This window comes from Phyllobates terribilis, unplaced genomic scaffold, assembly GCF_046119375.1.
Source record: "Phyllobates terribilis strain yellow unplaced genomic scaffold, ASM4611937v1 Scaffold_4__5_contigs__length_816908805, whole genome shotgun sequence".
NCBI classification, from domain to species: domain Eukaryota; kingdom Metazoa; phylum Chordata; class Amphibia; order Anura; family Dendrobatidae; genus Phyllobates; species Phyllobates terribilis.
This window is the reverse complement of record NW_027362764.1, coordinates 284,088,391-284,112,783: the sequence shown is the minus strand read 5'-3', so window position 1 is coordinate 284,112,783 and position 24,393 is coordinate 284,088,391. Positions and strand designations below refer to the sequence as shown.

At 43.3% G+C, this 24,393-nt stretch overlaps 1 protein-coding gene across 5 annotated transcripts in view; it reads right to left on the bottom strand.

Annotated features, from left to right (window-relative positions):
- The window catches only part of PDE1C (phosphodiesterase 1C), a 1,470,255-nt gene that overhangs the window by 253,197 nt on the left and 1,192,665 nt on the right, over positions 1-24,393 (bottom strand). For all 5 annotated transcript variants that reach the window (XM_073678287.1, XM_073678290.1, XM_073678289.1 and 2 more), the window contains one exon: positions 16,197-16,297. In XM_073678287.1, the coding sequence (XP_073534388.1) occupies positions 16,197-16,297 (101 nt within the window). The remainder of the gene's footprint in view (positions 1-16,196; positions 16,298-24,393) is intronic.

Genomic DNA, 24,393 nt, shown 5'->3' with positions numbered 1-24,393 from the left:
GTACAGCATATTACAAACATAAGTCCCATTATTGGGGAGTGGGTGTCCCATGGTATTTGCTTATGCTTTCCCAGCAAAACCTGATAAAAATTAGGACGGAGGAACTTGCAATGCTGGCACCCTGGTGGTATAGTGGTGGTGGAGGCTGAGGATAAGGAGAAGAAGATTAAACAGCCGAAACGAGGAAGGGTATACCCATGTGTGGGTGTGAAGCGGTGCATGTGAATACACCTCCCGAGATAACACAGTAGATTTGACTTTATGTTACTCTGCTGTCATTTGGTGGTGATGAGAAGTCTGGCCCAATCCAGCCCTTGTTCATTTTGATAAGGGTCAGCTTGTCAGCATTGTCAGTTGACAGGCGAGTGCGCTTATCAGTTATAATTCCCCCAGCGGCACTAAAAACACGCTCCGATAACACGCTAGCGGCAGGGCAGGCCAGGACTTCCAAGGCGTACAGAGCGAGTTCATTCCAAGTGTCCAGCTTGGATACCCAATAATTAAGAGGCACAGAGGAATCACGGAGGATGCTGGTACGATCGGCAAGGTACTCCCTCACCATCTTTTGAAACTTTCCACTCCTTGTGAGAGTACCCCGCGCCTCAGGGCCTGTAAGCTGGGCGGGTGTCAGAAAACTGTCCCAGAACGTTGACAGTGTTCCCCTGCCTCTGCTGGATTGGAGTTGCATCTCTCTCGCCTGTACGCCTTGGTTGGGCAACGAACTGTGACCTCTGCCGCTAGCGTGTTCAGATGGGAATTTTTTTAAGAGTTCTGCAGCAAGGGCCTTCTGGTATTGCCCCATTTTTGTAGACCTCTCCACCTCAGGAATAAGAGAGTGAAAGTTCTCCTTGTAGTGGGGGTCTACAAGTGTCACCAACCAGTAATGACTGTCACCCAACATTTTGACAACGCGAGGGTCACGGTTAAGGCAGCGTAACATAAAGTCAGCCATGTGTGCCAGACTAGTAACGGGCAAGATTTCCGTGTCCTCACCAAGATGACGACTGACCCTGCTCTCCTCCTACTCCTCCTCCTCTTCCTCCTCCCCCCTGTCCTCAGGCCACCCACGCTGAACCGACGGTATGACACTTGTACAGGTACTACCGTCTACAACGCATGATAGCAGCTCCTGTTCTTCCTCCTCCTCCTCCTCCTCCTCCTCTCCCCCATTGTCCCCCAATGCACGTTGGGATGAGATGAGGCTGGGCTGTGTGTAATCGCCCGCTACGGCTTCTTGATCCATCTCATCATACTCTGGCTGCAATGCCTCCTCTTTAATTCTCTGCAGAGAGCGTTGCAAAAGACAGACAAGTGGGATGCTGACACTAATGATGGCGTCATCGCCACTCACCATCTTGGTGGCCTCCTCAAAGTTTGTCAGGATGGTACATATTTCAGACATCCAGGTCCACTCCTGAGGTCTTATGTGTGGAGTCTGACCTGAATATCGACGGCCTTGCTGCAGCTGGTACTCCACAACTGCTCTCTTCTGCTCACAAATCCTTTGCAACATGTGGAGGGTAGAGTTCCAACGTGTGGGGCATCACACACCAGTCAGTGTGCCGGAAGCTGCAAACGCTGCTGCAACACAGCAAGGGCGGCGGAAGCTGTAGCCGACTTGCGAAAATGAGCTGACAGGCGGCGTACTTTCACGAGCAGATCGGGCAACTTCGGGTACGATTTAAGAAACCGCTGAACCACGAGGTTAAGCACATGAGCCTGGCATGGTACGTGTGTGATCTCACCTCGCCTCAGAGCCGCCACCAGGTTACGGCCATTGTCACACACGACCATGCCGGGATGTAGGTTCAGCGGTCTCAGCCACAGATCTGCCTGCTCTTTCACAGCTGTCCACAACTCACAAGCAGTGTGAGGTTTATCACCTAAGCTTATGAGTTTCAGCACAGCCTGTTGCTGCTTGGCGGAGGCAGTACTGCAATGCTTCCAGCTTGTAACTGATGTGGTGATATCTGAGATGGAGGCTGAACATGAGGAGGAGGAGGAGGATGCGCAGGAGCTGTTCACTGTGGGGGCAACTCTGACTGACATAGGGCCCGCAATCCTCGGTGTGGGGAGGATGTGTTCCGTCCCAAGGTCCGACTGGGTCCCGGCTTCCACTATGTTTACCCAGTGTGCCGTCAGAGAGATGTACCGTCCCTGGCCACAAGCACTTGTCCACGTGTCCGTTGTCAGGTGGACTCTCCCAGTAACTGCGTTGTTGAGGGCACGGCAGATGCTTTGGGACACATGCTTGTGTAGTGCGGGGATGGCACACCGGGCAAAATAGTGCCGGCTGGGGACCGAGTACCGAGGGACGGCCACCGCCATAAGATTGCGGAAGGATTCCATCTCCACCAGCCTAAAAGGCAGCATTTCCAATGCAAGCAGTCGTGAAATGTGCGAATTTAGGTCTGTGGCCTGTGGTGCGTTTGCTGCGAATTTCCGCTTTCGTTCAAAGGTCTGGGATATGGACAATTTAACGCTGCGGTGGGAAAAGAACGTGGACGTTGATGCTGTTTCTTGAGAAACTGCCATAACAAGTGAAGACTGAGAGGAGGGGGCATCTTTGCATGCAGAATGGACAGGGGATTGCCTTGCACACACAACAGGGGGTTCTATTGCACGCACAACAGTGGTGACACCCGCTGACACTGGTCGTGGACCCTGGGTTTCGCCCCACAAAGTCGGGTGCTTTGCTGCCATGTGCCTGATCATGCTGGTGGTGGTCAGGCTGGTAGTTTTGTCACCCCTGCTGATGCTGGCATGGCAGGTGGAACATATGGTCTTTTTGGGGTTATCAGCAGAGTCTTTAAAAAAATTCCAGACTCTGGAAGACCTACCGCTTGTACTGGCAACGTCCCTCTTGTTGGTGTTACGGGGAACGGTTGCCTGCCTTCTGTCTGCGGCCACCACACTGCTTCTTCCTGCCTGTTGGGGTACTCTGCCTCCCTCCCCCTGTGTGCTGCTGGCCTCACTCTGCATGTCCTCCTTCCTCGTTGGGTCAGTTACTAGATCATCCACCACCTCCTCCTCTTCCACTTGCGCACCACGATCCTCCTCCTCACTTCCTGGCAATTGTGTCTCGTCATCGTCCACCTCTTGTGACAGATTGCCAACGTCGACTTCCTGTGGCCGTGGCTGTTCAAATATTTGGGCATCGCAACATGGGATCTCCTCTTCCACCACTTCAAGCGTATCAGGTGAGGGGCCCAAATATGGAAATGAACGAGTGAACAGCTCTTCAGAGTGTCCAAGTGTGGGATCACTTGCTGTCTGACGACACTCGGCATGGTGGGAGGAAGGAGCATCAGGGTGAGGAGGAGTATGCGGTCGAGACTCACGGCTACTAAGAGTTGACCGTGTGGAAGACAGACCGGAGGTGGTGGTGCCCAGGTAACTGGAAGTATTGTCTGCTATCCAATTAATAACCTGTTCACACTGATCAGTTCTCAATACTGGTGTTGTTCTGTGCTTCCCTAGTAATTCGGTCAAGAAGTGGGAGCGAGAAGATGTGGCTGTTGGTTGTGGCACATTTTCACCTTGGCCACGGCCCCGTCCTCTGCACGAACCATCACCAAAACGTCCACTTCCACGTCCCTTGCCACGCGCCTTGCCCATTGTAAATGAAGTAAAGTAGCTTACACTTGCACTATCAATGGAAAAAGGGTAATAAAGAGTAGATTAGAACCGAAGTAGAGGAAAACCACAGTTATTGTTTACTGGGGTATACCACACTTTTTTAAATAGAGATATTTGCGGCTGAACAGTGAGCGACACACTCAAACTGCTTTTTTTTTAGATACCAAAGGCCCATAACTGGATAGTACATTGATTTGACCCGTGGAACTGCGAAACCACACTGGGATGTCGGGCCTACACAAGACTATTTTCAACAGATAAATTTTTGTGTCACAACAGTCAGGAGACACTACTGTTTTTCTTTACGGAAAAAACTACCAAAACCTGAATAATAGAGATTTTTTACCGTGGAACAGTAAAACCACAGTTATAATTTACTGGTGTATACCAGGCTTTTTAAAATATATATATATTTGCGGCTGAACAGTGAGCGACACACTCAAACTGTTTTTTTTAGATACAAATGGCCCAAAAGTGGATAATACAGAGGTTTGTACCGTGGAACTACAAAACCACACTTGTACTTCTCGGGCCTACACCAGACTATTTTCAACAGATATATTTGTGTCTGAAAAATCAGGGAGACATTTTTTTTTTTTTTTTTTACAGCAAAAAATGCAAAAAGCAGGATAATAGAGATTTTTTACCGTGGAACAGCAAAAGCACACTTCTGTCTTTCTGGCCTACACCAGACTATTTTCAACAGATATATTTGTGTCTGAAAAATCAGGGAGACACTATTATTATTTTTATACAGCAAAAAATGCCAAAAACAGGATAATAGAGATGTTTTACCGTGGAACATCAAAACCACAGTAATAATTTACTGTTGTATACCAGGCATTTTAAAATATATATATATTTGCGGCTGAACAGTGAGCGACACACTCAAACTGTTATTTTTAGATACAAATGGCCCAAAAGTGGATAACACAGAGGTTTGTACCGTGGAACTGCAAAACCACACTTGTATTTCTCGGGCCTACACCAGACTATTTTCAACAGATATATTTGTGTCTGAAAAATCAGGGAGACACTATTTTTTTTTTTTACAGCAAAAAATGCAAAAAGCAGGATAATAGAGATTTTTTACCGTGGAACAGCAAAAGCACACTTCTGTCTCTCTGGCCTACACCAGACTATTTTCAACAGATATATTTGTGTCTGAAAAATCAGGGAGACACTATTATTATTTTTTTACAGCAAAAAATGCCAAAAACAGGATAATAGAGATGTTTTACTGTGGAACATCAAAACCACAGTAATAATTTACTGGTGTATACCAGGCTTTTTAAAGTATATATATATTTGCGGCTGAACAGTGAGCGACACACTCAAACTGTTTTTTTTAGATACAAATGGCCCAAAAGTGGATAATACAGAGGTTTGTACCGTGGAACTGCAAAACCACACTTGTATTTCTCGGGCCTACACCAGACTATTTTCAACAGATATATTTGTGTCTGAAAAATCAGGAAGACACTTTTTTTTTTTTTTTTACAGCAAAAAATGCAAAAAGCAGGATAATAGAGATTTTTTACCGTGGAACAGCAAAAGCACACTTCTGTCTCTCTGGCCTCCACCAGACTATTTTCAACAGATATATTTGTGTCTGAAAAATCAGGGAGATACTTATTATTTTTATACAGCAAAAAATGCCAAAACAGGATAATAGAGATGTTTTACCGTGGAACTTCAAAACCACAGTAATAATTTACTGGTGTATACCAGGCTTTTTAAAATATATATATATTTGCGGCTGAACAGTGAGCGACACACTCAAACTGTTTTTTTTGATACAAATGGCCCAAAAGTGGATAATACAGAGGTTTGTACCGTGGAACTGCAAAACCACACTTGTATTTCTCGGGCCTACACCAGACTATTTTCAACAGATATATTTGTGTCTGAAAAATCAGGGAGACACTATTTTTTTTTTTTACAGCAAAAAATGCAAAAAGCAGGATAATGGAGATTTTTTCCGTGGAACAGCTAAAGCACACTTCTGTCTCTCTGGCCTACACCAGACTATTTTCAACAGATATATTTGTGTCTGAAAAATCACGGAGACACTAATATTATTTTTATACAGCAAAAAATGCCAAAAACAGGATAATAGAGATGTTTTACCGTGGAACATCAAAACCACAGTAATAATTTACTGGTGTATACCAGGCTTTTTAAAATATATACATATATTTGCGGCTGAACAGTGAGCGACACACTCAAACTGTTTTTTTTTAGATACAAATGGCCCAAAAGTGGATAATACAGAGGTTTGTACCGTGGAACTGCAAAACCACACTTGTATTTCTCGGGCCTACACCAGACTATTTTCAACAGATATATTTGTGTCTGAAAAATCAGGGAGACACTATTTTTTTTTTTTTTTTTTACAGCAAAAAATGCAAAAAGCAGGATAATAGAGATTTTTTACCGTGGAACAGCAAAAGCACACTTCTGTCTCTCTGGCCTACACCAGACTATTTTCAACAGATATATTTGTGTCTGAAAAATCAGGGAGACACTTATTATTTTTATACAGCAAAAATGCCAAAAACAGGATAATAGAGATGTTTTACCGTGGAACAACAAAACCACAGTAATAAATTACTGGTGTATACCAGGCTTTTTAAAATATATATATATTTGCGGCTGAACAGTGAGCGACACACTCAAACTGTTTTTTTTAGATACAAATGGCCCAAAAGTGGATAATACAGAGGTTTGTACCGTGGAACTGCAAAACCACACTTGTATTTCTCGGGCCTACACCAGACTATTTTCAACAGATATATTTGTGTCTGAAAAATCAGGGAGACACTATTTTTTTTTTTTTACAGCAAAAAATGCAAAAAGCAGGATAATAGAGATTTTTTACCGTGGAACAGCAAAAGCACACTTCTGTCTCTCTGGCCTACACCAGACTATTTTCAACAGATATATTTGTGTCTGAAAAATCAGGGAGACACTTATTATTTTTATACAGCAAAAAATGCCAAAAACAGGATAATAGAGATGTTTTACCGTGGAACATCAAAACCACAGTAATAATTTACTGGTGTATACCAGGCTTTTTAAAATATATATATATTTGCGGCTGAACAGTGAGCGACACGCTCAAACTGTTTTTTTTAGATACAAATGGCGCAAAAATGGATAATACAGAGGTTTGTCCCGTGGAACTGCAAAACCACACTTGTATTTCTCGGGCCTACACCAGACTATTTTCCACAGATATATTTGTGTCTGAAAAATCAGGGAGACACAATTTTTTTTTTTTTACAGCAAAAAATGCAAAAAGCAGGATAATAGAGATTTTTTACCGTGGAACAGCAAAAGCACACTTCTGTCTCTCTGGCCTACACCAGACTATTTTCAACAGATATATTTGTGTCTGAAAAATCAGGGAGACACTTATTATTTTTATACAGCAAAAAATGCCAAAAACAGGATAATAGAGATGTTTTACCGTGGAACATCAAAACCACAGTAATAATTTACTGGTGTATACCAGGCTTTTTAAAATATATATATACTTCCGGCTGAACAGTGAGCGACACACTCAAACTGTTTTTTTTTAGATGCAAATGGCCCAAAAGTGGATAATACAGAGGTTTGTCCCGTGGAACTGCAAAACCACACTTGTATTTCTCGGGCCTACACCAGACTATTTTCAACAGATATATTTGTGTCTGAAAAATCAGGGAGACACTATTTTTTTTTTTTTTACAGCAAAAAATGCAAAAAGCAGGATAATAGAGATTTTTTACCGTGGAACAGCAAAAGCACAGTAATAATTTACTGGTGTATACCAGGCTTTTTAAAATATATATATATTTGCGGCTGAACAGTGAGCGACACACTCAAACTGTTTTTTTTAGATACAAATGGCCCAAAAGTGGATAATACAGAGATAATAGAGATGTTTTACCGTGGAACATCAAAACCACAGTAATACTTAACTGGTGTATACCAGGCTTTTAAAATATATATATATTTGCGGCTGAACAGTGAGTGACACACTCAAACTGTTTTTTTAGATACAAATGACCCATAGAACTGCAAAACCACACTTCTATTTCTCTGGCCTACACCAGACTATTTTCAACAGATATATTTGTGTCTGAAAAATCAGAGGCACACTTTTTTTTTTGGGGGGGGGGTCACCAAAAGGTTAATAAGATGGGTATTTGTACATTGTGAAGGAGGAAAAAAAAAAGAGGATTTAGATAAAAAAAAAGGATTTTTCCTGGCCCCCGGGACCTGGAGCTAAGTCCAGCAATTTCAGCAAGAGGAGCAGCACACAGGACTGTAATGCAGCGTTTGCTGGTATAACCACTGCGTCTCCTATACAGCCTGCCTGCCTGCCTGATATACCTGGGATGGATATTAGTCCTGAGAAGGACTGTTTGTTTGATCTGGCAGCCTTTACAGACCCTTCACTAACTATTTTGCAGGATATATCTCTCCCTAAATCAGCAGCGCTGTCCCTACACTGTCTGATCCGGAGCGACTGTGTCCAAGATGGCGGCGCCCGGTTTTAAATACTCGAGGTGATGCTGTGCGGCCAGCCAATCACTGTAATTCCCACAAACAACATGGCTGTGGCATTACAGTGACTGGCTGGCAATCCCTGCATGTTCATTGGCTCTGTAAAGAGCCCCAAACATGCAGGGCGGAGACCCGAGCTCCCACCCGAGTAACCCGGAAATGCTCGGTGCTCGCCGAACATCCCGAGTAGCGTGATGCTCGGGCGAGTACCGAGCAGTGTCGAGCATGTTCGCTCAACACTATTAGTAACATATTAAGAAATACATGGATTTCTCTGGAGTAAGACATCAGATCGCAGATATCAATATTTCATTTTATTCATCTTTTTATGACTTACATGCACACATAAACGGCTTAAAAAGGTTGATTCCTTGATAGATTCCCTTAAAAAGTTCCCCATTATGGCTCTGTATAAATTAATCATTATTTTTTATTACTTTTTAAGTGCTTTTATTTTAGGTTGAAAATGTTGCTGTTTTTTTTTTTACAACATGAAATTACTAAGTATTGTACTGTAGCGGTATAACCTTATTAAATAAAGGCGTTGTCTGGGATTTCTATAAAAAAATAAACTAAGGGCAGGAAATGCTTTTCAAAATAACCTAACATGTGTGTGCATGAGGAATAACACTGTTTCTGGCCATTGTATGCTTTATTTCCTGCATTTACACCAGTTCTAAACTCAGCAGGTTTTTTTCTCTTAATTTGCAATTAGCTCTGAACTGCTGAGAGGAAACTAACAGCATTGATGTCTCCCATACACAGCACACAGAGAGGGATACTTGGTTTTCATTCATTCCTTAATTATCACATAGACAGAAGCAACAGTAGCATGGAGGGAATTATATGGAAGTACTGAGTTGTTTACAGCATATGTGAATCCAGTTCTGCGGTGAGATAAAAGACTTGTTACAAAGCTCAGCACAAGCACTTGTGCTAGTTTTCTTACTATGCTCCTCCCTGCTCTTCTCCCACTCCTCTCCATAGAGTATAATAGCTCATGGCACCTTACACGTCACTGTGCTGGCAGTCCGTCTTGTCTTGAGCAAGATTGAGTTCAGTTGCTTTTTTCAGAAAATGACAAATTCAGGAAGTATGGGAGCAGGAAAAGTGGTTTATATGAGGAGAATAAAGCAGATTTCTCTGCAAAAGCAATATTACAACGTTCTACTATTGATTTATGCAAAATTTCTAGAAAGTTTAGTTTTCATTTAAACCCCACTTGTCTCTGTTCCTGTGGCCCCCACTGATCCAAATATGACAGTGTTTCATCCATTATTCACTTGCAAGCAGCATTGAGACTAGTGATTGACTGCATGAACATGTGAATGATGATGTGGTGTCATTAATGCAATACTACTGTAGACCACTAGAAAAACAATACTGGACCGGAAGGTATTTGAATAAGTGAGTAATGGGCATTTTATCAATAGTGATGAGGGAGCGATGACCTGGTGACGTGAAGCTTGGCATACTCTCCTCTGGAAGCAGTTCAGGGAGAGTTGATCTAGGAGGGGGAGTTTAGATTAGAGCAGGAATATAGGCAGAGTTTAATATTGCTATTGCACTACTTGTATACCGCTGCTGCAACATTAAAACAAAAGTCCTTTTCAAGGCCACATATTCACCTTTCTCAAGTAAAACTGCTGTTACCTGCATTCAGGGTAGAGATAGCTGGTGGAGAAGGGATAGATTTGGATTACAGGCATATAAACTGCGTTTATTGCCTTACAGTCCTTCTATAGGTATACTGCTGCTAAACCTAAAAAGTCCTTTTCAGGGCTACATATTTTCTTTTCCCTATTATTTCCGGAAAGTTTGCAGTCATATATTATATACATAATTTAAAATGCGCAAGGCGTGCGGTAAGGGACACGTAATTTGACACGCTGCTAATGGTTCACGCATAGGCCAAATGTTCAATGTAAAATGATGACATTCAATGTTCAATGGTCAAATGTTCCTTTTTTTCTGGTGTATTCCCATACATCCCTTTCTACCCAAAAAAGGGTATATGGCTCATGCTTTTTTCTTTTTCTTGTCCTACTCCTCCTCCATCATATAAACAGGGTCATCATGATGCCCTTGCTCCAAATTTTTAGAGGGTCATCAGGCGGCCATCACTCATAATTTTTAGAGGGTCATCAGGCGGCCCTTGCTCATAATTTTTAGAGGGTAAACAGGCGGCCTTCGCTCATAATTTGTAGAGGGTCATCATGCGACCCTCGCTCTTAATTTTTCCAGCGTTTGTATGATGCCCTCCTTCAGAATTTTTACAAGATGTGTATGAGGACTACCTGTACAATTCTCATAATATATATGCCCCGTGTATAGGCTATACCAGTCTAGGAGTCCTGCTCCTTAAAAATGGGAAGAAAATGCTTTCTGAGACCCTACTCTATGTGTCTTCCAGGGTGTACAGCAGTCCCTCCTTCTAATTTTTGTCAGCCTTTGCACTTAATGCACAGGCTTTATGGGTCTAGGAGTCCCACTACCTAACAATTTTAACATTTTAACAGAATGTGTATAAGGCCCTCCTTTATGTCTAATTCAGGGTGTATCGGAGTCCCTCTTCCTTCTTACTTTTGGCAGTTCTTGCATTGTTTGCATAGGCTTTGTGAGTTTCAGAGTCCTTTCTTCATAAATTAAACAGGATGTGTCTGACCATGTCAAACACATAACATGCCCAGGTAGTATAATGTTAAAATTACATTTACTGGTGACTACCTGTTAGGCGTCAGTCTGTGGCTGGATTCAAAATGGGTCCAGGACCTTCTGTGGTCTCCCATTTCAGTCCAGCCAGTTCTGATGCTGCTCAGCAAAATCATCAGCCCCAACACCTAGCTGGTCCACGAGACGTACAGATTGTCTCCTGAGTATTGGTACCTGGCAAGGTTAAGCATAGGTTGCAGAGGGAGACAGGGTGCTTGGAATCTAAGTCCAGGATTCGTCGCACTGAGAATGCCCGTGACCTGGCGGATCGTGATTGGTGGTTTGGCATCCACCTGACCCGGTGACCTGGCACCGCCTGATTGGTCCACGGGTAGCGTCACCAATGGCGCATCGGTGGGCAGGGCTTAGTCTTTAAAAGGCCCGCCCACAAACATGGCGGCACGCTCTGATCATTTGAGCAAGTGATGCTGCTGTGTGGACAACTGTGTTCCATGTGCTCCCTAGCTGTTCGCTCCGTGACCTGCCGATGCCAGAGTTCGCTCGGCTAATTAGCACAGGTCGCTTAGGCAGGTTAGCTCCATAGAGGCAGGTTAGCTCCATAGTGGCAGGTAGCTTCGTCTAGAAGCCTGGCTCAGCCAAAAGGGTCGCCTATCACCCCGAGCAGCCTGCAGACGTCCTGTTCACGGCTAACGCCTGTCAGCCACGTGGAGTTGAACCCTTCAGGCCGGTAGCACGCCGGCTGGAGGCACGTGTACCCGTTGGCGTAGTCACACACGCATCCTAGCGCCGCCACTGTAGTCCCTGTGCTGTAACAGGACTACAGATAGTTTTTCTCCGCCTATCTCCCGTGCTGTTAACGGAGATAGTGCGATTTGCTATACCCATTCCAGTGTGCAGAAACACGGAAGGGTTTTACATTTAAGTTGGTTGCTTTCCTTTCCACCCGGAAAGTGTTCGGCAGCAGTCCACCAGGCTGCACCGTGGACCCCGGGGTCGGTTGCGTTCCATTATATTAAAGTTGTCTGCAACCGCCCTCCTAACAGTATCAGAGCGCCAGGGTCTTGCCGAACATGGCCGACAACCAGCAACTGCAGCGTTACATTCAGCAACTGGAGACCAGACTTAGGTCTCTGGAACAAGCCCCGGTCGCTGATATCACTGCAGTAGCTACCCAGGCGGCTTCTCAAGCAGCCAATCTGGTTCACTCGGCTGCGGTGAATGCTGCAACAGATGCCCCATTACCCCGTTTCGCTCTCCCGGAAAAATTTTCTGGAGACAGTAAATCCTGTAGGGGTTTTATTAATTTATGCTCCATTCAGTTGGAGGTGATGGAGGCATGGTTCCCCTCCGAAAGAGCCATAGTGGGGTTATGTCGTCTCATTACTCTCCCACAGGGCTCTGGAGTGGGCTACTCCTCTATGGGAGCGGAATGATACGGTTGTAGCAAATGCGGGCCTTTTCCTGAAGACCCTAAAAAGTGTATTCCTAGGCCCTCAGGTCACGCATGATACGGCTCTTAAGCTACTTGCGTTGATCCAGGGTTCGGCCACCGCCAGCCACTATGCCATCCAGTTTAGAACCCTAGCGGCTGAACTGGATTGGTCTGAGCGGTCGCTTATCCCGGTGTTCTGGAAGGGTCTGGCTGGGCATATTAAAAATGCTCTATCTACCAGAGAGATTCCAACCTCCCTGGAGGAGTTAATCTCGCTTGCTAACTGAATAGATTTGCGTCATGCAGAACACAAATTAGAGCTGGAGGTCCCCAGACCCCAGTGTCGGTTGGCACCGTCCTTCTCTAGACCCGTTTCCAAACCCGTGACTCCTGACCCGGAGCCTGAGGCTATGGATATATCTCGGACTGAGTCTAGTCCCTCTCGCTCCCGACCTGGACATCCCTTGGAGTACCCCGTTAATAAGGGTTCCAAGCAGTCGGGAAAACGAGTAGGTCTTACCACCATTGGTGGAGGTGTGTTAGATTCTGTGGCTTCTTCCTCCAAATTATTATATAAGGTTACATTGTCCTTCGGAACATCTGCAGTTACGGCTAAGGCGTGGGAGGACTCTGGTGCTAATGGCAATTTTTTGTCATCTACGTTTGCCCAGAGGCACGCCATTCCTATAGAGTTACTGCCAAGACCAGTGAACATTAGAGAAATCAATGGTTCACTCCTGGACACGCAAATCACCCACCAGTCAATTCCCCTCACAATGTCATTTCCTCAGGGCCACCGGGAGGTCGCCTCCTTTCTTATTATTCCTGGTGGATTAGATGAGGTGTTATTGGGTCTCCCCTGGTTATGTTGTCATACTCCACATATTGACTGGATTACGGGGAGAATTTTTTCCTGGAGTGAGAATTGTGCGTCTCAGTGTATGGTTACTGTCACCCGGAGGGTGGTTTCTGATCCCTCTACCGTCGTGGCTTCCGGTACAGATTCTTTGTCTGTCCCCAAGACCCGGGTCTTGTCAGACTATGCCAAAAAGAACTCTCAAGTAGAGTGGGTGGCTCCAGTGTCCTCTAACCAGGTTCCATCGGGGAGGACGTTTGTTTCCCCTAAGTTACAAAATGAGGTGCTCTCCTTGGCTCATGCCCCTAAGATCGGAGCTCATCTGGGGGTCAAACGTACCACTAAGTCCCTTCAACGGTCCTATTGGTGGCGCCAAGACGTCAAGGAATCTGTTCTCTCTTGTCCCGTCTGTACGAGAGATAAATCTTTCCGCCAAAGTCCGGCTGGTCTTCCCCAGCTGTCACCCATGACGGACTCCACACATAGAGGGTCGGTTGTCACTTCTCGTCGTCCTGCCCCCATATTCTATCCGGGAGACAGAGTGTGGCTCACGGCCCATAATACTAAAGTACGCGGCGAATATGCGAGGTTTGCCCCTCGCTTTAAAAAAGGGTACCCTGTACACCGGAGGGGTCACAGTTCTGTGAATCCCCTCTGTGCCCCGGTGGACCACATTTTTGCCCCCCTGCTCATGGAGGAAAATGAGTGTCAAGTGGAGGGGGATGTTAGAGGAGGGGATAATATTAGGCGTCGGTCTGTGGCTGGATTTGAAATGGGTCCAGGACTTTCTGTGGTCTCCCATTTCAGTCCAGCCTGGCCTGATGCTGCTCGGCATCGTCATCAGCCCCAATGCCTAGCTGGTCCACGAGACATACAGATTGTCTCCTGTGTATTGGTACCTGGCAAGGTTAAGCATAGGTTGCAGAGGGAGACAGGGTGCTTGGAATCTAAGTCCAGGATTCGTCGCACTGAGCATGCCCGTGACCTGGCGGATTGTGACTGGTGGTTTGGCACCCACCAGACCCGGTGACCTGGCACCGCCTGATTGGTCCAGGGGTAGCGTCACCAATGGCGCGTCGGTGGGCAGGGCTTAGTCTTTAAAAGGCCCGCCCACAAACATGGCGGCGCGCTCTGATCATTTGAGCAAGTGATGCTGCTGTGTGGACAACTGTGTTCCACGTGCTCCCTAGCTGTTCGCTCCGTGACCTGCCGATGCCAGAGTTCGCTCGGCTAATTAGCACAGGTCGCTTAGGCAGGTTACCTCCATAGAGGCAGGTTAGCTCCATAGAGGCAGGTAGCTTCGTCTAGCAGCCTGGCTCAGCCAAAGGGGTCGCCTATCACCCCGAGCAGCCTGCAGACATCCTGTTCACGGCTGGAGGCACGTGTACCCGTTGGCGTAGTCGCACACACATCCTAGCACCGCCACTGTAGTCCCTGTGCTGTAACAGGACTACAGATAGTTTTTCTCCGCCTATCTCCCGTGCTGTTAACGGAGATAGTGCGATTTGCTATACCCGTTCCAGTGTGCAGAAACATGGAAGGGTTTTACATTTAAGTTGGTTGCTTTCCTTTCCACCAGGAAAGTGTTAGGCAGCAGTCCACCAGGCTGCACCGTGGACCCCGGGGTCGCTTGCGTTCCATTATATTAAAGTTGTCTGCAACCGCCCTCCTAACACTACCCATGGGTGTAGTTTTATTTCTCCCTCTACTATGTCATCTACTGTAACATTTCCTAACATTTTTTCCTCTAAAATCCATTTTACTCCTTAAAAGTGGAGTAATACTCTGACAACATTGTTCTCAGCAGAGACCCAGGAATTGCAGATGCATCCAGGCATCTTTCCCATGCTGTTCCCATTCCATTTTAGCGCTGTGTCCATCCATTTCAACGATTTTCCTGCACCCTTGCCCTCCTGTTAGGGTCTTCTGAAAAAATGCTTGAGTTTCCCATTGACTTCCATTATTCTTGTTACTCGAGTAGAGCCCAATTGAGCGTCTGACCTGCTTGATTCGAGTACAGAGCACTGAAGGATTTTAGTGCAGGCTTATCACTATTTATTATGTTAATACATTTTCCAGTCCACAAGATGATAAGGAATTCCTCTATGGAGTGCAGACCATGTTAACAGCCAAAAAATAGAAAATGCAATTAAAGAGAATCTGTCACCAGGTTTTTGCTACCCTATCTGTGAGCAGCTTGACTTAGTGACAGAAACCCTGATTTTAGTGATGCATCACTTTCTAGGCTGCTTGTTATAGTTTTGATAAAATCACTGCAGCACGTAAGGCTTTAGGTTGAATTCGATAGACTCAACCTTAAAACTATGAAACTATTTTCTGTGCTTCATATCTACCGGTTCTCTGAATGCTGAGCTCTGTATAACACCTCCCATGCCACTGATTGACAGATTTCTGTCAATCAGTAGTGTGTGGGGTTATACAGAGCTCATGGATATTGAAGGGTACAGCAGTAGGTTTAAGAGTCCATTAGTGATAATCTCCTACTGATAAAAGAATGATTTTATCAAAACTACATTTAGTTAGACATTTATGGGATCAGGGTCTCTGCCCCTACAGTATGCTGCTCTATGGTTATTTGTCAATAACCTGGGGACAGATTCTTCCTAAAGGGTACATGCATCTGTTTTGTATAGCTGTATGGTGGTACCTCAGAATTGATTAGTCTAACCATAAAACTCACATATGACACAAGAGGACATGTTCGAAGGTAAAAAAAAAATCCGGATACATACCAATGTAACTATGCCAGTATGTAATTTGAGAAAGGAGAACAAGTAGATTTACTGTATTTGAGATGTTCTGAAACAAACTTTCCAGTCTATAGTAGTAAGGTGGAGGAAAAATCAATGTGCTTCAGCTAAAGAAACTTCACATTATTTCTTAAAATAGAATTATGAATGAGAACATAAAAACCTCTATGTACTTGTTGGCATACAGAAACTATAGATAGGAATGAAAGAGGAGAAAATGTAAAAGAGAAGATAAAAAACAATATTTCTTTTCTTTTTTTTTTTACTGCACCTTGTTTGGATGTGGAAGTTGTTTGTAGTGCCGGTGTGCTCATAGTCATGGACCGCAGCAGCAAAAATCATGGCAAATATTTCCAGTTCTGTAAGCCAGTGCTAAAATGCAAAAAGAGGTGGGTGAAATTAATGATAAAATACTGATGATAATTATTAATATATATCCAGATATAAGAATATATAATATAATTATAAAATAGAATTCAATAATTACTTTTTTACTATTGATCTACCAAATTAAAATGCAGGAATTAACTTTGAGCTGATGTGAATATCTGTGAAGGTTGGGGTAGGAAGCTCCATGGGTGCTTGCTTGGATAACTTGTAAGCAATGCTCCCATTTGTGGAAATACTTCTTTTTCCACATGTTTTGAGCGCCACTTATTGCATTTTTATAGCAAATTCTAATGCATTTTTGGTGAATATTTGACACAGTTTTTTCAGTACAGAAGCATTGTGAATCTTCAATTAAAAATACAATTGCAATCTTTCAGGCTCCCAATAGAGGTCTCTGGAGAAAAAAAATGCACCAGAAAAGGCACAGTTCCACTACATCTTTAACCATTTAATGACAGAGCTAATTTTGACCTTAATGACCAGGCCAAATTTTTGGAATCTGACCAGTGTCACTTTATGTGGTAATAACTCTGGAACGCTTCAACCAATCCCAGTGATTCTGAGATTTTTTCCGTGACATTTTGTACTTCATGTTAGTGGTAAAATTTGATCAATATGATTTGCATATATTTATGAAAATATCAAAAGTTTAAACAAAAAATGTTAACATTTTGCAATTTTTCAAATTTTACATTTTAATGCTCTTAGCCCCTTAACGACCGCCGTAACGCATTTTTATAGCGGTCATTAAGGGTACTTATGCCACAGTGCCGTGAAAATGTATCGTTGTGGAGGAAGAATATAGCGCCACCCGGTGGTGGTGATTTGCTGTGTGTGACAGCTGACACCCTGCAGTATCGTCCCCGGCCAGTCTCGATGACGATCGGAGCCGATTATCCCCTTAAATACCGCTGTCAATTGTGACAGCGGCATTCAAGTGCTTACCAGGGGGTCGCAAGACCCCCTTAGTAACCATCAGACTCCCGCGATAAGAATCGCAGGTCCCGATGGTTACTATTGTACCCTGAGATCATGTGATGATCCCAGGGTATTGTGGCCTGTGAGATCTAGCAATAAGCTGGATCTCACAGGCAGAGTCAGTGAGTTCAGTGACTCACTGACAGGTCTCATACTCTGCAGTACAGGAGTACAGGAGTACTGCAGTGTATGAGATCAGCAATGAAAGTGAAAAATTACACATTTCCCACATGGTGAAATAGTAAAAAAAAGTTAAATAAAATATGAAAAAAAAACAAAAAGTGCACACAAATGACTAAAATCCGTTTCGCCGCTCAAAACGCAGCATTTGTGATAAAACAAAAATAAATGAAAAAATGTACACATAATTAGTATCGCCGCATCTGGAACGACACACTCTATAAAACTGTCACGTTATTTAGTCCGTTTGGCAAATGCCATAAAAAATAAATAAAAAACACGCCAAAAATGACGCTTTTTCATCATACTGACTAACAAAAAAAGTGAATAAAAAGAAAAAAAAAATTATATAAATTAAAAGGCCAAACCGACCCGCAAAAAACAAGCCAAAATATGGCTCAGTCTGCAAAAAAATAAAAAAGTAACAGCTCTCAGAATGTGACGATGCAAAATCAAGTTCTTTTTTTAAAATACTACTTTTAGTCTGTAAAACTAGCAAAGCATAAAAAATATATAAATCTGGTACCGCAGTAATCGCAACCGACCCGACAGACAAATCTGTCATATTTTACCGCATGGTGAATGGCGCAAAAAATAAAAAATAAACACCATAACTGAATTACTGTTTTTTGGTCATTCTGTGTCTGAAAAATCTGAATAAAAAGTGATCAAAAAATATTTTGTGCCCCAAAAAGGTACAAAAAAAATCTGCAACTCGTCCCGCAAAAAATAAGCCATCATACAGCTCTGTTCACCAAAAAAATAAAAAAGTTACAGCTCTCAGAATATGACGACGAAAATAACTACTTTTTATAAAAAATAGCATTATAAATCTCTCACCGCTGTAATCGCACCGACCCGAAGAATAAAACGGCCTTATCACTTATACGGCACAGTGAGCCACAAAAAAATAAAAATAATAACTATTCTGGTACAGCTGTCTATTTCTTCATTCTGCCTCCAAAAAAATCGGAATAAAGCTCGGCTCACGTGCTCTCTGCTGAGCGCTTACGTTGGGGTTTCCGTGTAAATTCACCAAAACTACAATTCAGACAAAACACCCAGATGGAGCCACTCACTTATGCGTCAGATGGAGTCCCTTTGGACTGGTCTCAATTCCGGCGGTGTCCCATCATTTTTGGATTTTTTTTAGCTTACAAGTGTGGACGACCACAGATCTGTGTGCGCCTAAAAAGATGGAGACCACCGGAGCAGACGTTAAACGGAATCCAAAGTGTCTCCATCTACCTCTTTATGGTGGGTGGTTCCTTTGGGGGTTTTGTCTGAATCGCATTTTTGTGGGATTTACACGGAAACTCCGTCGTAAGTCCTCAGCATAGACTGGCGATCCAGACTTATTCTGGAAGCAATTGAAAATTATTATCTTAGGTCCATCATCTGTCACTGGGACTACAGTGGGTCCCACATTACTGGTAGAACAAAGACTTTGGAAAAGTGACATGGCTCCCGCCCCCTCGAATAAAATCCAGTGAATTCTGCACTCCAAAATCCAAATGCCCCCTCCTTCTGAGCCCCACTGTGCCTAAACTGCAGTTAGCAGCCACATGTTCGACATTATTGTAGCAGGCAAAGCACTTTAGTGGGTGCAGAAAGTATTCAGACCCCTTTAAATTTTTCACTCTTTGTTTCATTGCAGCCATTTGGTAAATTCTAAAAAGTTCATTTTTTTATTATTAAAGTACACTCTGCACCCCATTTTGACTGAAAAAAAACAGAAATGTAGACATTTTTGCAAATTTATTAAAAATGAAAAACTGAAATATCACATGGTCATAAGTATTCAGACCCTTTGCTCAGACACTCATATTTAAGTCACATGCTGTCTATTTCCTTGTGATCCTCCTTGAGATGGTTCTACTCCTTCATTAGAGTCCAGCTGTGTTTAATTAAACTGATAGGACTTGATTTGGAAAGGCACAAACCTGTCTATATAAGACCACAGCTTACAGTGCATGTCAGACCAAATGAGAATCATGAGCTCAAAGGAACTGCTCAAGGAGCTCAGAGACAGAATTGTGGCAAGGCACAGATCTGGCCAAGGTTACAAAAGAATTTCTGCATTACTCAAGGTTCCTGAGAGCACAGTGGCCTCCATAATCCTTAAATGGAAGAAGTTTGGGACCACCAGAAGTCTTCCTAGACCTGGTCGTCCAGCCAAACTGAACAATCATGAGAGAAGAGCCTTGGTGAGAGAGGTAAAGAAGAACCCTAAGATCACTGTGGCTGAGCTCCAGAGATGCAGGAGGGAGATGGAAGAAAGTTCCACAAAGTCAACTATCACTGCAGCCCTCCACCAGTCGGGCCTTTATGGAACAGTGGCCCGAATTCACTTTTGGGGTATATCTGCTATTCTGGCACCTTAGGAGCTCCGCAAATGTTGCCCACAAACTATTCTACCAAAATCTATGCTCCAAATAATGCTCCTTCCTTCTCAGCCCTGACGTGTGGCCTAACAGTAATTTCTGATGACATATGGGGCATCATCGCATTCGGGAGAAATAGCATAACAAATTATGGGGTCCATTTTCTTCTATTATCCATTGCAAAAACTACAAATTTAGGGCTAAAACTACATTTTCATGAAGACCTAATGTTATCAAATTCTGTGTAGTACCTCTCTGTTCAAAATGCTCACTATACCCCTGGATAAAATCCTTGAGAGGTGTAGTTTCCAAAATGGGGTAACTTGTCTGGGTTTTCCACTATTTAGGCACATCAGGGGCTTTCCAAACATAACATGACACCCGCAGACCAGCCCATCAAAGTCTGCGTTCCAAACGTCACTCCTTCCTGCCATGCGCTCAAACCATAGTTTTCCCCTATATATAGGGTATGTCCATACTCAGGAGCAATTGCACAACAAATTTTGGGGTCCATTTTCTCATGTTACACTTGTGAAAAAAATTGGGACTAAAAGTACATTTTTGTGGAAGGAAAAAATTTTGATTTCTTAATTTCACGGCTATACGTTATAAACTTCTTTGAAGCACCTGGCGGTTCAAAGTACTCACCACACATCTAGATAAGTTCCCTGAGGGGTCTAGTTTCCAAAATGGGTTCACTTGTGGGGGGTTTCCACTGTTTAGGCACATGAGGGGCTCCCCAAACATGATATGACGCCTGCTAAATTCTCCTGTTACGATTATGAAAATGCAAAATTGGGGGCTGATAAACATTTTTGTGGGAAAAATGTGAAAATTTTATTTTTACTGCTCAATGTTATAAACTTCTGTTAAGCACCTGGGGGCTCAAGGTGCGCACCACACATCTAGATAAGTTCCCTGAGGAGTCTAGTTTCCAAAATGGTGTCACTTGTGTTTTTTTTTCACTGTTTAGGCACATCAGGGGCTCTGCAAACACGACATGGTGGTCGCTATTTATTCAAGCAAATTTTACATTCAAAAAGTCAAATGGCGCTCATTCCCTTCTGAACCCTGTCGTGCGCCCAAACAGTGTTTTTTCCCCACATATGAGGCATCGACTTACTCAGGAGGAATTGCATAACAAATGGTATGGGGCAATTTCTCCTGTTATGTTTATGAAAATGCAAAATTGGGGGCTGAAAAACTTTTGTGGGAAAAATGTGAAAATTTTATTTTTACTGCTCAATGTTATAAACTTCTGTGAAGCACGTGGGGGCTCAAGGTGCGCACCACACATCTAGATAAGTTCCCTGAGGGGTCTAGTTTCCAAAATGGTGTCACTTGTGGGGAGGTTTCCACTGTTTAGGCACATCAGGGGCTCCAGAAACGCGACATGGCGTCCGCTAATTATTCAAGCAAACTGTTTGCGCCCAAACAGTGTTTTTTCCCCATATATTGGGTATCAGTGTGCTCAGGAGAAATTGCAAAACAAATTTTGTGGTCCATTTTCTCTCATTACCCTTGGGAAAATAAAAAAAATGGGTCTGAAGTAAATATTTTGTGAAAAAAAAGTTAAATGTTTATTTTTTCCTTCCACGTTGCTTCAGTTCCTGTGACGCACATGAAGGGTTAATAAGCTTCTTTAATGTGGTTTTGAGCACCTTGAGGGGTGCAGTTTTTAGATTGGTGTAACTTTTAGGTATTTTCCGTCATATAGATCAAATGTGATGTGGTCCCTAAAAAATGGTTTTGTAAATTTTGTTGGAAAAATAAGAAATCGCTAGTCAACTTTTAACCCTTATAACTTCCGAACAAAAAAAATTTTGGGGTCCAAAATTGTTCTGATGTAAAGTAGACATATGGGAAATGTTATTTATTAACTATTTTGTGTGACATATCTCTCTGATTTAAGTGCATGAAAATTCAAAGTTTGAAAATTGCAAAATTTTCAAAATTTTCAACAAATTTCCATTTTTTTCACAAGTAAACGCAAGTCATATCGAAGTAATTTTACCACTACCATTAAGTACAATATGTCCCGAAAAAAAATATGAGATTCAGTGGAATCCGTTGAAGCGTTCCAGAGTTATTAACTCATAAAGTGACACTGGTCAGAATTGTAAAATTTGGCCCGGTCATTAACCCCTTAATAACATCTGACGTACTAATACGCGTCTGTGCCCTGGGACTTAAGAGCCAGACCCGTATTAGTACGTCATCGCGATCGCACGCGCACACAGGCTGTGCGGGCGCGATCGCCGCCGGGTGTCAGCTGATTGTCACAGCTGACACCCGGTACTATGTGCAGGGAGCGGTCCTGCACCGATCTCAGCACATTAACCCCCGCGATGCTGCGATCGAAGTCGATCGAAGTCGATCGCGGCATTGCGGGGGCAAGGGGAGGTGATCGGCGATACTCACCTCCTCTTCCGGCTTCCAGCGCAGTCTGCAAAGGCTTCCCGGGTGTTGCCATGACGACCCGATGTTGTCATGACAACATCCGGGTCACCAGAGAGCAGGAAGATTGCTTGGACATGCGCAGTGCATCTTCACACTGTGCATTTCTGACAGCCTTCATGGCATAGGGATGGTGCTCCATTCCTGTGCCATGCAGGCGATCAGAAAAAAAAAAGTGAAAGTCCCAGAGTGGGACAAAGTAATAAAGTGTATAAACTGTGTGAAAGTGGAAAAAAAAAAATGTGCAAAAATATTATAAAAAAATAAAAAAAATAATACACCAAAAATAAAAATATAATGTACCCATCAATAAATATTATTATAAAAAAAATAAAAAAAAAACAATAAAAGTACACATATTTGGTATCGCCACGTCCGGAAAAACCTGACCTATAAAACTGTCCCACTAGTTAACCCCTTCAGTGAACACGGTAAAAAAAAAAAAAAAAAAAACGAAGCAAAAAACAATGCTTTATCACCATACCGCCAAACAAAAAGTGGAATAACACGAGATCAAAAAGACGCATATAAATAAAAATGATACCGCTGAAAACGTCATCTCGTCCTGCAAAAAACAAGCCACCATACAGCTCCATCAGCCGAAAAATAAAAAAGTTATAGCTCTCAGAATAAAGCGATACTAAAAAATATTTTTTTTTATAAAATAGCTTTTATTGTGTATAAGCGCCAAAACATAGAAAAATGATACAAATGTGGTACCGCTGTAAACGTACTGACCCGAAGAATAAAGCTACCTCATCAATTTTACCACACGCGGAACAGAATAAAAAAAAGAAAAAAAACAATTCCTGAATTGTTGGTTTTTGTTTATTCTGCCTCCCAAAAATCGGAATAGAAAGCGATCAAAAAATGTCACGTGCCTGAAAATGGCACCAATAACAACGTCAAGTCATCCCGCAAAAAACGAGCCGTCACATGACTGTCTGCCAAAATCTGGAAAAATTATAGCTCTCAAAATATGGCGATGCAAAAACTAGATTTTACAAAAAATGCGTCTTTTAGTGTGTGACAGCTGTCAGTCATAAAAACCCCATATGATTCTGGCATTGCTGTAATCACACCGACCCGAAGAATAAAGTCGTCTAATCACTTATATAGCACAAGGAACGGCGTCAAAAATAAACTCTTGGGCTAGGATTGGGCTAGGGTTAGGGCTGGGTTTGGGGCTAGGGTTGTGCTGGGGCTAGGGTTGTGCTGGGGCTAGGGTTGTGCTAGGGTTAGGGCTGGGGTTGGGATTTTTTTCAAAAGTAAGAAAAAAAGATGACGATATGGCGACTAGTGTTGAGAGCAAGTGCTCGCTACTTGAGTTTGCATCGGGTGCTCTGGTATGCATTGAGTATCGTGGGTATTTGAGTGACATGCTCGAGTCTCTGCCCCATATGCTTCGCGGCCAAAAAACTTTATGGGGATTGCCTGCCATGCACGAGCGATCCCCGCATGTTTTTTTTTGGGTGTCTAATAACCGTGAAACATGCGGAGCAGGGACTCGAGCATGTCACTCGAGCACACGCTGTACATGGTGCATACCTGAGTACCCGATGCAAACTCAAGTAGCGAGCACTTGTGCTCAAGAATAATGACAACTTATTCAATATGATGACCTAATGTAAACAAATTATGTGCCGTACCTCTGGGTTCAAAATGTTCACTATACACCTTAATAAAATCCTTGAGGGGTATAGTTTCCAAAATGGGGACACTTGTGGGGGAGCTCCACTGTTAGGCACATCACGGGCTCTCCAAACGCGACATGGTGTCCGCTAACAAATTGAATGGAAAATCGTCTCAAATTGTTAGCGGACGCCATGTTGCGTTTGGAGAGCCCCTGTGTGCCCAAACATTGGAGCTCCCCCACAAGTGACCCCATTTTGGAAACTAGACCCCCCAAGGCACCTATCTAGATGCATAGTGAGCACTTGGAATCCGCAGGTGCTTCACAAATTGATTCGTAAAAATGAAAAAGTGAAAAAAAAAACACTTTTTCATTTTTATGAATCAATTTGTGAAGCACCTGGGGTTCCAAGTGCTCACTATGAATCTAGATAGGTGCCTTGGGGG